Here is a 15,670-nt window from a genome sequence, read left to right on the forward strand (position 1 = left end):
CCATTCCTCCTAGCCCACAAGAGGCCTCTCTGTCACCCCAGGTTAAAGTTGTCATTTTCTTGGGTGGGAGAATATAGTTCCAAACAAAGCATTAGCTGACCTCTTTTTACATGTAGGACCTAGAGGCTTTTTGGGAAACAACAGCAGTGTTGACAGCATGCTGATTTCCCATTTATTCTCTTTTAACTTTTTAAGTGGTCTTTTAAAAACAAAGTTGGGGGGAACAGAAGCTCTGGGGAGTACCAAGGCAAGTGTCTTTGGGCCCACTGCCTTTCTCACTAGTATCTCTTAGAGGTAATCGTTGTAATTTCTCTGTGAGGTTAACTGTTAATACAGCTGCAGAATTGGATAGAGTGCTTGGAACAATGACTCATGCTGGGCTGGTGGTGCTTCAGTCATTCCCAAGTAAACTATGACATACTGAGGCTTGTAAATAGTCAAAGATGTGTGGGCAGTTGCCAAAGGAACAGATCTAGTGGCAGACACAAGTTGGGGATGCTTGCCTCTTCTCCTCTCAGAAGCAGCCTTTATATACACGGTGATTTTCTCTTGAATTTATTTTGGATCTTGGCCATTTGCCATTTGGAGTTTATTTTGGATCTTGGCCATTTGGAACTTTGCAGTGAGCTTGATCATATCACTAGTGAGAGAGTAAAAATGCAGTAGCAGTTTAGCATTAGCAACCCTGCTATCTGTGTACAAGACAAGCTTCAAGGGCAGGGTGGAAATCTTTGAAATTACAGCACTAAACAAATAAGTATAAGGCTTTTGAATTGGGTGGAGGAATTTGCTAATCATTTTACACCTGTTAGTCATAGCCATATTATGCAGTACAGTTCAGCCAAAGCCAAAGAATTCACATATGGTAAAAGAGGTGTGGAGGCAACATGTAAATTCCCTTTTTGGGGGTTCAAATACCATATTCCCATTTGTGAGCACATGTGAAGCCAGAGAGGCTACCTTAGCTTTGTTCTACTTGTACTTGTGATCCACTTGGTATACTTGTGGTGATATGCTGTGATAGTGCATTACACAATGTTATACATCCTGTTGTGGAGACCTGGAAAACTAGCTGTTGACTTAGGAGCAATATTTTTTATTCAGTCTTCCCACCAAAAGTCAGTTGGGAAGAAAATCCTTTGCTCCAGGTCTGAGCTGTTGTAAAACACCATTGAAAGGCAGAGGTGACAACTGCAGATTGAAGTGCTGATATATAATATAATGTAAGAATATTCTTTCTCTGCCACTCATCTTGTCCATAAGTCAAGTCTCCTTTTCACTGATTGGTTTGTGAAATGAGTCTCCTGATGGAATATTCCACCAGTGATTTTTGTGACAGTAGCATATCTTGCATTCTGCCAGTCTATAGGGGTTTCTGCCAAATTCTGTAGTCTCTTGGCAGATATTTTTTCAATGTAGGACTGGACCCCTCAAATATTCTACTATAATAATTTATTACATGAGAAATAGATTTTATTACTTACGCTGTCTTAATGCTTCTGGGAACAAATTATATTTTTCTTTTTACTTCTTTCTCTGTCTCCCAAGCTATAAGAAAAACTATTAGATAAACAGCCAGGCTGTGAATGCAAAAAACAGACTGCTGTGCGGCTGTATCATAAGTGCTAATTTGGCCTTCTTAACCTGGCCCCTCCAAAGTATTGGATTATCACTCATGTCATCCCCTGCCAATTTGACTGTTGGACTAATTCATCTGGAGAACATTAAGGGATAGATAACTAAATCCCAGGGTGAATCCCAATTTTTTCTGTGATGTCATGTTACAGAAACTTTATGCTCTTGAAATTGATAAGGGATGGACATTAAAGTAATTGAATATAAACATTTAGTGGATTTACTTCTGGTTAACTCCACAATTGGCTGTATTGTTAGATATATTCACCAGCAAATCAATGCATGTTATCACAAATGCTTTTACAGATAAAGTAACAAAAAGAAAGACTTTTTTTTCTGTTCTTTTCTTTTATCAGAAATTGCTTTGGGCATCATCACATGCAATAGACACGCCAATGATTAATTTTGATTACCACCATTTTGCAAAAGATGGGAAACTGGAGAATTTGCTGGGGCCTCAGCTAAAGCTGCACTGGGAAGAATTAGGCATCTTCACAAAAGGTGAAAATGCAAGTTCCTGGTGAGTATTGTTGTTCATCAGCACACATTTGTGCTTTTTACTTAATAGTTTTTCATGCTCGAACTTTACAGCTGTGGGTCTTTTATGCTATCTTGCTTATAAATGACTTGATATTTTTGAGCAAGTGAGATTATTTAAATTATAAATCTTCAACACTTTTATATATAGGATAGTTTAGAAAGTTGTTGGCTCAGGCACAGACACTTTTGAGACCACATATCTGTTGCCGATCTCTCAATTTCATCCATTTATAAAGCAAATGAATATGAAGCATGAATCCTGGTATATTTGCAAACAATTAATTGTTCTTATGATGTCGTATGAGAATGAACATGTGAAATATGTAGTCTTGCCTTTCCACTCTGTTAGGAGTTGGGCTACAGTTCTGAGGAGACCATTTTGGGGAAAGCTGATCTAGCCAATTCTAGGATTCCCAGATTCACATCCTTGGTAGACTGTGGCAAAGGAAGCTAATAGTGCACAATCTGGATCCTTATGGACTTGTGCTACTGCTTTAAGACTTGTACTATTGACTATAAGATCCTAAAATTTCATGCTAGAATTGCTTAATAGAGTACTAAACCCATAGGGGGAGGTACAGTACTAATTGTTTTAGTTCTTTGACTTGTTTTTTGAAGTCAACAGATGGGTACCATTCGAATGAATTGCCTGGATTGTCTAAATCGAACTAATACTGTCCAAACCTTCATAGCACTTGAGGTGAGTGATACATCATTCAGTTTCTGAGATTATTTTGAGCAAAACCCCTACAGTGGGAATTATCAAGCGAACATTAGATATTATGTGGGTGAGAAATTTGACTCTTGTTTTCTCTCATTCTGCACTGTATTTTTCTTTTTTAAAATCAGGTTCTCCAAAGTCAACTAGAAAGCATGGGATTAAATTCCAAACCTACAATTGAACGTTTTTTAGAGTCTTACAAAGTAATGTGGGCCCTCAATGGGCACAATCTAAGCAGGATTTTTACAGGCAGCCGTGCTTTAGAAGGAAAAGCTAAGGTAAAGAAAAATGTGAGCTCCAGTTATTCTGTCACATTATAACTGTGAAATTAAATTAAATTAAATTTGTTAATCATATTTTTATATAGGTTGGGAAATTCAAGGATGGTGCCCGGTCAGTGTCACTGACCATTCAGTCCAACTTTTTTGATAGTGTGAAACAGGAAGCCATTGACTTACTGCTTATGGGTGATTTCTACAATGAAGAGTGTGCAGATAAAGAGAGAATGCTGCTGGATCATACAGCGTTGTTGAGTAAGCAAGATCATTTTGATTTCAATGGTTCTGCAGTCCTATCTTGTCTGCCCTTGTATATTTCTTGAGAGTAATCCACTTAAGTAAGCCTCCACAGGATTTCACTGTTACTCTCAGCAAAATTTTCAGCGTTATATGTTTGGTACTTCCCAGTAAGATATTCAGCCAGTTTCTTGGTTGTATCCAAAATCAGTGTCCTACAGGCGAAAGGTTCCTTCTATCGGTGGGAAATTCTAACCCAGCAACCGAACCCTACTGATAGAATAAAGGAGCTGGTCATCTCCACCATTTTTTTTTCTTGGTCCTCCACTTTCTAATGCCCCTTCAGTCTGCTCTAGAAAGTTGGATGACCTTTCAGAACACTGAAAGAAGGTAGAATCAGCAAATATCGTGTCCTTTCTAAACAATGGACATACCATGCAAAGAATGCTCCTCCTTGTAGAAAAGATAATGGGTCTACTCTCATACTGTTCACGTGCCTACTTAATGAACATTATCGCTATAAGGGCTTCAGTATAATTTAACATGCTTATCCTGGTAAAGGAAATGCTTGGAAGCATGACAGCAAAATAATTATCAAGAGATAATTTGTAATCAGTGCCATTGGCTCATATAGCCTTTTTATTTTAAAGGAAAAAATAGCTTTCCTTCCTCTCTCTCCCCATCTCCATTAGTGACACCAAGCACTTTGAAGACCATGTCAGAGCGTCAATTTGAATTCACAAACTTCAAGAGAATTCGTGTTGCCATGGGGACCTGGAATGTAAATGGAGGCAAACAGTTTAAGAGCAATATCCTTGGTACCAGCGAGCTAACAGATTGGTTACTCGATTCCCCTAAGCTCTGTGGGGTTTCAGAGTTTCAAGGTAATAAAGAGTGCTACAGGTTATAGGGTGAAAATATGCATATGTATGTATGCATTTGTAAGTATGTGTGAATATATGAGGATGACATTTAGGACTGCCCAGTTCCATTGTAAGAGTAACAAAGTTTTTTAGATACTTCTAGTACGAACTAATCACGTACATTTGGGCAGGCAAGTTTCATTTATCTCCCTTCCTGAAATAGAATAATTAGATTAAGTAGCAAATCAATTCATGTGTTTGATTTTTCCCTCCCCATCACAACAGATGATCATTGTCCTGCTGACATATTTGCTGTAGGATTTGAAGAAATGGTAGAATTAAATGCTGGCAATATTGTGAATGCGAGGTAGGTTGAAATTGAATTGTTGAACTGCATTATTTCATTCACCTAGTTCCTTATTCATGATAATTTCAAAACTATCAGAAGTCTTTCTTATTCTCAAAAGTATTTTTGATTTCCTGAAATATGGGTTTGTTCAGTGTTTGTTAATTATCTAGTTTATTTCATATGGTTATTTTTACACTGGACATTTTTATAGTCCAAATAGTTACTTGATGTTGTGTCTTTAAATTGTATTTCATCCCTGTATGCTATAAACTAACCAGGGTACAGTACTCTTCAGTGGCTTTATATAAATATAACAAATAAAACGATTACAAATCTCTAGGAGCTGATTCATTCATACATATTCATTAACTGTTACTGTAGGATCAAATGACTTGTGTATCTGCAGAGACATTCACAATAGACTTTTTGTATCACCTGATACCAGTGTAATACATTTCAAATTTACAAATTCAGCTGAAAGTCATCAGCTGCTATTTACTCATATATGAACCAGTACCTTAGAATTGACAACCCTTTTGACCACGAAGATCACATGGATTGCTGGTTATGGGCCAATGGATGTGAGTGTTCATATGTACCAAGACACTGCATATCATGCTTCAGGTCTCCACGTATCCCATTTTCACCACAAGGTCATGGGAAGATAAAGAACCTTCATCCTAGCTCGGAACAGGTGCTTTCTTTCAGCTCATGGCAATAGAAAAAGCAATTATGCTCAATAGGATTGCTGAGAAAGAGGGTGAAGCAATCCTTAATGTCTTCGGTCAAGATTGCTAATGGCTGTGGGAAGGGAATTTAGCTTCAATATGAATTTTCATCCTAGGAATTCTGAGGATCGAAATGTCATATTGATATATGTAGTGTGTATGATTTAATAATAACCTACTAACTGGGTCCATAGTTAGAACTAAAAAAGCATAAAATGTTTCATGGAATTTTGTTAAATTATCTGATGGAAAAGTATGTTCAAAGAAATATAACTCTTTCTTTTAGCACAACCAATAGGAAGATATGGGGAGAACAGATTCAGAAGGCTCTTTCAAGGACACATCGATATATTCTGTTGACCTCAGCACAGCTTGTGGGCGTTTGCCTCTTCATTTTTGTAAGACCTCTTCATGTTCCCTTCATAAGGTAGATCTTCTTGCTTCTATTTTTATGTGACACCTTCGTGAAGAGTTCATAAGCAATTATAGACGTCCTTTCATGGAAATAATTAATAATAAAGAAACAAACTGAGTTTATTTTAAATTCTGATTTAAATAGCCTGGAATAAAATCCAGGTTATTTGGGTCTGTTGATTCTTCTCACCAGAGGAGATTGGGATACCTACTTTGTTTTTCAAAAAATAGGAGGAGGAAGGAGTATTAGGTATGTTTGCCTCCTTGAGTTATTTATAAAAAGGCAGGATAAAACATCTGGAAAAAAAAAAGATGAGTTTTCTGTATTATTTAACCCTGAGAGGAAGCATAGTTTACTCCCTCCCCCCCCGCCCCATTTCTTCATACAGTTAGGAGCACTTCAAATATTAATTATGGAAGACAGCCGCATGTTTGGAAATGGGAACAAGTAATGGCTTTTGACTCTTTGCTACTCTTGCATCTGTTCTGGAGTATATATAAGTCTTGCTTTGAGAGCTATGCACTCTTTTTCCATAAAAATTGGATTGTTTGAATCGAACCCAAATTCATACCCTATGATATATGTGACTATAAGTTTATGCCATGTGTGAACAACACTTAGGCACAGTACTTACAGTATTCCCTAAGCACTTTTACATCCTCTCATTCATTCATCAAAGATTGCTACATTGGTGGGGACCCAGCACAAAGGCAGGTGTCAGGTGGGGTAGAGAAGAGGCACTTCTACACAAAGCTGTTGCACAGCAGTTGGAAGTGAACTCTTTCTCCTCTTCTTTAAAGATTATAAGTTTCTGGCTTGTAACCTCTTGGAAACTTCTCTAAGGGTTATTCCTTTTCAAGCATGTAATATTTATGCTGTGTCCACACTCATCCTCTTATTTCCAGTTGGTTTCCTCAAGCTGGTTATATTGTGTTCTTGAGACTGATCTACTTAGAAATCAGTCCAATTCTGAAAGTTTGCTCCTATCCAGGAACCTGATCTTTGCTTAGTTCACCTCACAAAGCATCTCTTCTACTTTGGCTCTTGCTATTTTGTCTTCTGCCATTGTCTCCTGACACAATATTCATAATATTCAGTCTCTCTTTAATATAAGTCTCTCAAACACCAGGCTTTTTGTTTTAGTTTACATTTTACAAAGATTTTTTAAAAATTGTTTTGCTTTGTTTTAGAAAGTCCTTACTCAATAAGTTGTACAACTATTATGAACAATTGTTAATACATAAATTAGTAAACTGTAACAACACAAGCTTTCCATGATCAGAGAAGGGTTACTTTGCTGTGTGTAGAACGTTATGAATTCTAGAAAATTTTGAGAAAAAGTCTATCCCTGAAAATAATCCAGAAGTAGAGCAGCTAATTCATTAAACAGGATTGATGGTTCTGACCACTTCAAGATTGTCCTTCCTCAACCTCACTGTCTGGCAGTTGATTTCTAGCCCCTAAATTGCTGGGTACCAGGTTAGCTTTCCCATATTCATCTACCCGTACCCTTCTTTTGAGGCCCTCCTCTAGAAAAGGCAAGGGGAATGAGCTTACATATTATCCTTGCTATCATCTGTTTGGTACTAGATGAAGATTTTTTTATATAGAAAATTATTTTAGAACTCATAAAAATTACTTTATAAAATTAGGTTTTTTAATATTTTGGCTGTTTTATATTCTGCTGTTGGTATTACTTTCATTTTATTCTATGCTATTTAAATCTTTTTTAAATGTTTTTATCAATTTAAGTAATGTGTATACTTCCCAAAATATACAGTTACTGGACAATAGAAAAATACAAGAAATACCAAAAAGAAAGAGGAACATGCATAGGAACTGAGCTCGATAAACTGCTCTCTTGGAATTGCATTCTGCTTGAATAATTCACATAATAAAACAAGTGGGTTTTGAGATCTTTATTGAAATAGACCATGCCCTCCATTACAGAATTGTATTTCAGGGCAGGCTTAATGGCATGTATCTTGAAAATAGCTGCCTGCATAGATTGATCTTGGCAGAGTGAAGAATGACTTGTGGAATATATAAAGTTGTTTCTCTCAAGTTTTGACAGTTTATATAACCTTGCAGGTTCAGGGTATTGTTATGCCAAAACAGACATGTATGATATTGAGATCCAAAGTAGGAAAGGTCTTTCAGATCTGCCCCATATGGCCATGTTCTCCCTATCTACTGGTAACTCTTGAAAGAAGTTGTGCCCAGGATCCCAGGAAAATAAGTGTTTGAGTTAAGGAGGAAGCAACGGCAAGTAACACATCTGCAAAGCTTTTCACCACCCCCTTAAGACCCCCTTAAGTGAAACACATATTTTCTTGGGATCCCAAGGCTACTGGGTGAACTGAGGAGAAGACATGGTTTCTTTAAGGAGTCATCATCAAACAGAGTGAGTGTCCCCAGGCTAAATCTGAAGCACCTTCCCACTTAAAATCTGAAGAGTGACATCTCTGTGCACAGTTTATGATGCTAAATTGAGAAAATTTTCACTATTGAGGGTCTATGGCTAACATCTCATATCCCGTTTCCTAGAGAAACTTCCACCAAAGTCTTTTAGCCCTACTGCTGAATAATCATGTATAACAGGGTGTGTGCCAGCTTTAGTTTGAGAATTGCACTGGTGTGTCAGGGGCCATACTCCAAATAGTGAGCATGAACAGGAAAAAATGTGGCTTGTGTACTTTATTTATGTATTGTTTTCCCACTCTTCTATCAAATTAATAATTGCTATTTGGTGAAAAGTTTTGGAGGACCTCTTTGTTGACATCTCCAGTAGGATTTGGGGGGAGGAGCTGCTCACTGGGGTATTTAATTGTACACTGGCAAGGAACATCTGAACTAATCTTTGATATTTTGCATTCTAGTATTCGGTTCTAGACTTGTCCAGAATTTTGCTAGTCTTGGAGGGTGGAGGTGGTACCTCCATTGTCTATATTGAAAGTGTGTCTTTTTTGAGCTACTTTATTTTTTTGCCAACAGCATTGCCAGTGCTGTGAAAATGTCAGTAGGCAGGGCACAACCAACTTTTGTGGCCCTTTTGGTGGCAATTGGAGGGCTTTAAAGTGTGTATCGTTTGTCTTTGCCCCTTAGTTTTGCAGAAAGACAGACCGCACTGTTGAATATCAGCATTTTTGTTGTCAGATTGATATAATCGGGGAGGAAACTGGGGGCAGAGAGTGGGTGCTGAGGGACAATATGCAGCCTTCGGGCCATAGATTGCTCATTTTTGCACCAGAGAAAATTGGGAATAAGAAAAATTTCTTCACTCCTTTTTCCACTAGGGAATCTCCAATGGATCCCCATTCTATCCATGAATGGAAATGCTCTTCTGTTCAGAAAGAACCAAGTCTAAAGCCACCACTTGTTCAGAATTTTCAGGTTCCTCCTAAAGGTTTAATTTTTGCTTTGGGTTTTATCACTTTTTGCCCAGGGATATAGCAGTGGACACAGTGAAGACTGGAATGGGAGGGAAAGCTGGAAACAAAGGAGCAGTTGCCATCCGTTTCCAACTGCATAGCACCAGCTTATGCTTTGTGTGCAGTCACTTGACAGCTGGTCAGTCTCAGATGAAAGAACGGAATGAGGACTATAAAGAGATCACTCAGAAACTGAGTTTCCCAATGGTAAGGTCTGTGGAATGATTCATTTACAGTCGTGCTGAATTTGCCCATTTTTCAAGACAAAAATACATTTTGGCAAAGATGTATATGCATGTGGATTTTTTTTTTACGTACCACCTATTACTAATCACTTCTTCTCCCAGGCTATTATAATAGTCATGTATGTATGTATGTATGTATGTATGTATTTATTTATGTTCTTTAAAAATTAAAGTCCTGAACAGTACATTTAAAAGGTCAATTCCTTGCCTGCGGACCTGAAGCATAAAATTAAGAGAGATGGTAGGAAAGGTTAGGGATCGGGAGAAGAGAAGAGGAACTGTTCTAGAATGCAGCAGCTTAAGTAGCTATGCTTGCCAGTATGATTCCAGGTGCAATTTAAGGTGCTTGCTATCACCTTTAAAGCTCTTCATGGTTCAAGGTCTAGACCAGTGTTTCTCAACGTTGACAACTTTAAGATATGTGGACTTCAACTCCCAGAATTCCCCACCGGGCATGCTGGGTAGGGAATTCTGGAAGTTGAAGTCCACGTATCTTAAAGTTGTCAAGGCTGAGAAACACTGGCCTAGATATTTGGGGAACTACCTTCTCCCAGTATCTTTCTGCCTACCTGTAAAGATTGAGTAAGGATGGCTCAGTCCAGGCCCCTTCGCTTAAGGGAATGTCATCTGCAGGGACTTTGAAAGTGTGCGTTTTCAGCTGCAGCCCCCTTCCTTTGCAGTAGCTTGCCTCCTGACATTAAAATGGCTTCTTCCCTCCTGGCGTTCAGAAAATCCATTAAAGTGAGGCTGTTCCATTAGACCACCGGGACTGGAATGCTATTATGACGAATGATATTTTAATTTTTGATCCATTGATTCTGGCATTCCTTTTTTTTAAACTTTTTTCCCTTTTATACCTATTATTTATTTTATTGTTACTATTTATATTGCTGTGTTTAAATTAATGTGTCTGTGTATGTAGTTAGATATTTAATATACATATGATTTATTATTTGTATTGTTTATCTTGCTCTTGCCATTACTGTTATTATTTATACTGCTACATTCAAATTTCATCTGAATTTATCACTCAGAGTCAGCCTTGACTGGAGGGGCTTATAAGTCTTGTAAAATAATAAATAAATAATAAAATAACATAATCAATGGAGGGGATCTGGAAAAAATGTGCTTTGGCCAAGGTCAATAAGGCAACTTCAGAATTTGTTACATAGTACTGTAGATACATGCTGGTTATTGAAAGCTTTGAAATATAGAGATAGTGATAGCAATAGAGATAAAAATATGGAATTAATACAACAAAATACGTTGTCTTGTATATACTGTTGTCTTGTATATACTGGCCTTCATTAATATTTTATGACAAGGACTTTGTAGTAAATTAACACATAATGTTTGGTCTTGCCCTCTTTTTATTGCATTTTGGGCTGATTTCAATAGTATTATTAATATGACCCTGGATCAATTGCTGAATAAGATACATTCTTGCTGGTTATATCCACAGTATTTGGAATCTATCAAGATATTAAGAATTGTAGATTTTGGGGGTATGGGGATCAGCTATAGAAATTATCACGCAGCAGTGGAAGGAGAAATCAACACCTGATTTATGGCAATGGATTGTTGATAACAGTTGTTTCTTAACATCCAAATTAATCTTTTTTCAATGAGGCAACAAAGAAGACTTTCAAGCAATTTGATAAAGATTTTAGTGTTGTTTGGTATAGAAGATAATTTCGAGGCCTACCCCCCCTTAAAAAATGTTATGTTTAGCAATTTTGATAATTTAATCCTTTAGTGTGATTTTTTGTTGTTGATTAATTTAGTATAAACAAAATAAAACTGTAAAATAGAAGCTGAAATTCTAACCATAAGGAGCAAATTACAGAAAATCCTATTCAAAACCCTTTCCCTGAGGAGACATTTTGCAGGTTCCATTTTTCAGAAAGAGGCTTCTTAAGATGATTGTGGCCAGTTGGGTCACAGAAGAAACTTGATGATGTCATTAAGTCAGGTTAATTAAGTCAGGTGATAATGAAAGAAGGAAGCGATGGCTTCATGATTATTTCTGAAGTCCTTTACTTGTTTTGCAGGGGGAGAGAATGCAATCTTTTTTATAAATTACAAATTACTCCCATTCCTGCTGAACATGTTTTCACCATGCTTCCTTCTTAATTCTCAGAATTTAGAGCAATCACAAATCATACTGTAATACTTAGAGCTTTAACACAGCTCTTTCTAAAATCTGACCCTTGTTCTAAGGATACATGTTGCTGACAAAGAATAGGCTTATTTGCTATAGTAACAGATTGAGTAGTTCATTAGATTTTCATGTCTGCCCTTTCTTTTTCTTCAAACATTTCTTTATAGATTAAAAAAATGCCAGCATCAAGAAATAGCCCATGGAATGAGTTTGTTTATCTTTCTGTGCTGGCAAGTCCTTGCATTTTGGAAGAATGGCTAATAGCCAATTCTCTGTTTCCAAGATTCAGAGAATAACTCAGCCAGTTAACAAGCTAGAAACCTTAATGCCTTGAAAAGATGCTTTGCGTTTTTGCAGAACAATTCTTATAAATGTCTTTACTGATCATCAGCTAATTAAGCAGTTTGTATTTGTAAAATTACATTTGCAAATTCACCTTTATTATTATATAGCTTTATTAACAGTGCCCTCTAGTGATGCTTTGATTTGAAACTACGTTTGTTTTCTTTATGGAATCTTTCCAACTATATATCTTTTACATTGCTTAAATCAGGGGTTCTTAAATCAGGGGTTCTTAAATCAGGGGTTCTTAACCTGGGATCCCTTGGGCTCCATGGATTGATGTCAGGAATCCATGAACATGGATCACAAAAAGAAAAGTGCAACTTTATTTAAGCTAACCTCTAACTGAAAATTAACTTTTCATTTAATAATGCACGTAGGCAGTGAAGTAATTTGTGGCCTCTAGGCTCCAAAAATGTTTGTTAACTTCAATAAATATCACTATCTACAAATATTAAACCCTAAATAAGGATATTGTCTCATTATTTATTTAATGGACTAATAAAGAAGTGCATATATTATTATAGTGACATATATATTATAGTCACTTCTTGTGAGATGGGCGGCTATATAAATTTGATTAATAAATAAAATATATTTGTTATTTAATATTTTGATAAGTGTATTTGACCACAATTGGTTTCCTTTGTACAGAGATACAATCTATATCTATGCATTTTATTCTATTTTTATTTAAAGACATTTTTCTGAGAAAGTCCATAGGTTTTACCCAACTCTCAGAAGGGTCCATGGCACAAAAAGGTTAAAAAACCCTGGCTTAGATATTGTCTGAATTTCTGTTATGCTTATTCTATTTTTTTAAGAATGTGACTGAAAGTGTTGTGGATGCTAAATGAGCATGAATTGAGAAGTGGGTTTACTATTTATTACCTTAGATATTAATTTTTATTAAACTATGATTTAGTATTGTGTACATGAGTTTCTGTGAACCTTAGCAAAATCTCAAGTTGGCACTTCTTATATGCAGTGCTAGCAAGAGAAACAACAGGCTTTTGTGTTTTTTTCTCTAGTTACTGGATTCTAAGTACATATCAGGAATTGATTAAAATTTGTAAAACTACAAATTATGACTCTAGATTGGTTAACAAACTAACCAAAGTTTATTTTAAAGTATAATTCCTAGTTTGTCCATGACAAGCCATGAATTGAACAACAAAACTGAAACATGATTTATTCCTCTTCTTGGCACATCATGCGAAATCAAGTTTTATATTATAATCAATCATTTGATCAATCCATTATGAGGCTTTAAATTTAGTTTAAAGGGAGCAATTTTACCTGCATTTAATTTTGAGACCAACTACAGTGGGGCAAAAAAGTATTTAGTCAGCCACCAATTGTGCAAGTTCTCCCACTTAAAAAGAGAGAGGCCTGTAATTTTCATCATAGGTATACCTCAACTATGAGAGACAAAATGGGGAAAAAAATCCAGAAAATCATATTGTCTGATTTTTAAAGAATTTATTTGCAAATCATGGTGGAAAATAAGTATTTGGTCAATATCAAAAGTTCATCTCAATACTTTGTTATATATCCTTTGTTGGCAATGACAGAGGTCAAACGTTTTCTGTAAGTCTTCACAAGGTTTTCACACACTGTTGCTGGTATTTTGGCCCATTCCTCCATGCAGATCTCCTCTAGAGCAGTGATTTGGGGCTGTCTCTGGGCAACACGGACTTTCAACTCCCTCCAAAGGTTTTCCATGGGGTTGAGATCTGGAGACTGGCTAGGCCACTCCAGGACCTTGAAATGCTTCTTACGAAGCCACTCCTTCGTTGCCCGGGCGGTGTGTTTGGGATCATTGTCATGCTGAAAGACCCAGCCACGTTTCATCTTCAATGCCCTTGCTGATGGAAGGAGGTGTTCACTCAAAATCTCACGATACATGGCCCCATTCATTCTTTCCTTTACACGGATCAGTCCTGGTCCCTTTGCAGAAAAACAGCCCCAAAGCATGATGTTTCCACCCCCATGCTTCACAGTAGGTACCGTGTTCTTTGGATGCAACTCAGCATTCTCTCTCCTCCAAACACAACGAGTTGAGTTTAGACCAAAACGTTCTACTTTGGTTTCATCTGACCATATGACATTCTCCCAGTCCTCTTCTGAATCATCCAAATGCTCTCTAGCAAACTTCAGACGGGCCCAGACATGTACTGGCTTAAGCAGGGGGACACATCTGGCACTGCAGGATTTGAGTCCCTGGCGGTGTAGTGTGTTACTGATGGTAGCCTTTGTTACTTTGGTCCCAGCTCTCTGCAGGTCATTCACTAGGTCCCCCTATGTGGTTCTGGGATTTTTGCTCACCATTCTTGTGATCATTTTGACCCCACGGGCTGAGATCTTGCGTGGAGCCCCAGATCGAGGGAGATTATCAGTGGTCCTGTATGTCTTCCATTTTCTAATTATTGCTCCCACAGTTGATTTCTTCACACCAAGCTGCTTGCCTATTGCAGATTCAGTCTTCCCAGCCTGGTGCAGGTCTACAATTTTGTTTCTGGTGTCCCTCCACAGCTCTTTGGTCTTGACCATAGTGGAGTTTGGAGTGTGACTGTTTGAAGTTGTGGACAGGGGTCTTTTATACTGATAACAAGGTCAAACAGGTGCCATTACTACAGGTAACGAGTGGAGGACAGAGGAGCCTCTTAAAGAAGTAGTTACAGGTCTGTGAGAGCCAGACATCTTGCTTGTTTGTAGGTGACCAAATAAACCATGATTTGCAAATAAATTCTTTAAAAATCAGACAATGTGATTTTCTGGATTTTTTTCCCCATTTTGTCTCTCATAGTTGAGGTATACCTATGATGAAAATTACAGGCCTCTCTCATCTTTTTAAGTGGGAGAACTTGCACAATTGGTGGCTGACTAAATACTTTTTTGCCCCACTGTATTTTATCTTATATGATCATGATTATGTTAACTAATTATGTAATTTGGCTTTGGTTATTCCAGCATGAGATGGTATATTTTATATTCAAAGAGAGCTATAGTTAAATGGCTGGATTGAGACTTCTTAATTCTTTATGTAACTGGGTTGATAAAGAATTTTTAAATGCTGCTGTTTAATGAGTTTTTCCTCAAACAGGGAAGAAGTATGTTTTCTCATGACTACGTTTTCTGGTGCGGTGATTTCAACTATCGCATTGACTTGACTTATGAAGAAGTATTTTACTTTCTCAAACGACAGGACTGGAAGGCACTCTTGGAATTTGATCAACTGCAGCAGCAGAAATCCAGCGGGAAGGTAAAGATGTTGGGGTTGTTTACAAAAGTATTGACTCTACTGGCTGTCTTGAAGGCCTTAACTTTTTAAAACTGGAGGTTCAGGGTGTGGTCTGTGTTTATGTTATGCCACCTTCCAGAAATTAAAAAAGCCTTGAGGCTGCTTAGTGTCTGGAGATAGGTGCAAAGAATTTGTCAATGTATACCTTTACTGTGGAAGGAACAAAGATAGAGTGAATGTTTAATAATACTATAAATATAATACAGGTAGTCCTTGGTTAACAACCACTTCTTCAGTGACCAAAGTAACAACGGTGCTGAACAAGTGGTGGTTATGACCAGTCCTTGAAGTTCTGGCCTTCCCAGCACCCCCACGGTCATGTGATCGCAATCTGGGTGCTTGGCAACTGGCTGGCAAATACGACGGTTGCAGTATCATGTGATTGTGATTTGCGACCTTCCCTGTTGGCTTCCCACAAGCA

At 37.3% G+C, this 15,670-nt stretch overlaps 1 protein-coding gene across 2 annotated transcripts in view; it reads left to right on the forward strand.

The window, feature by feature from the left end:
- SYNJ2 (synaptojanin 2) overlaps window positions 1-15,670 on the forward strand; it is a 58,963-nt gene that overhangs the window by 24,328 nt on the left and 18,965 nt on the right. For both annotated transcript variants that reach the window (XM_007437463.4, XM_007437462.4), the window contains exons 9-17: window positions 1,992-2,155; window positions 2,794-2,875; window positions 3,025-3,174; window positions 3,264-3,429; window positions 4,104-4,295; window positions 4,560-4,641; window positions 5,638-5,778; window positions 9,212-9,404; window positions 15,052-15,210. In XM_007437463.4, coding sequence (XP_007437525.1) covers window positions 1,992-2,155; window positions 2,794-2,875; window positions 3,025-3,174; window positions 3,264-3,429; window positions 4,104-4,295; window positions 4,560-4,641; window positions 5,638-5,778; window positions 9,212-9,404; window positions 15,052-15,210 — 1,329 coding nt within the window. The remainder of the gene's footprint in view (window positions 1-1,991; window positions 2,156-2,793; window positions 2,876-3,024; window positions 3,175-3,263; window positions 3,430-4,103; window positions 4,296-4,559; window positions 4,642-5,637; window positions 5,779-9,211; window positions 9,405-15,051; window positions 15,211-15,670) is intronic.

Source organism: Python bivittatus, unplaced genomic scaffold (assembly GCF_059951505.1).
Source record: "Python bivittatus isolate LINGU-HERP-01145 unplaced genomic scaffold, Pbiv_v1 ctg000020_np1212, whole genome shotgun sequence".
Taxonomy (NCBI): Eukaryota; Metazoa; Chordata; class Lepidosauria; order Squamata; family Pythonidae; genus Python; species Python bivittatus.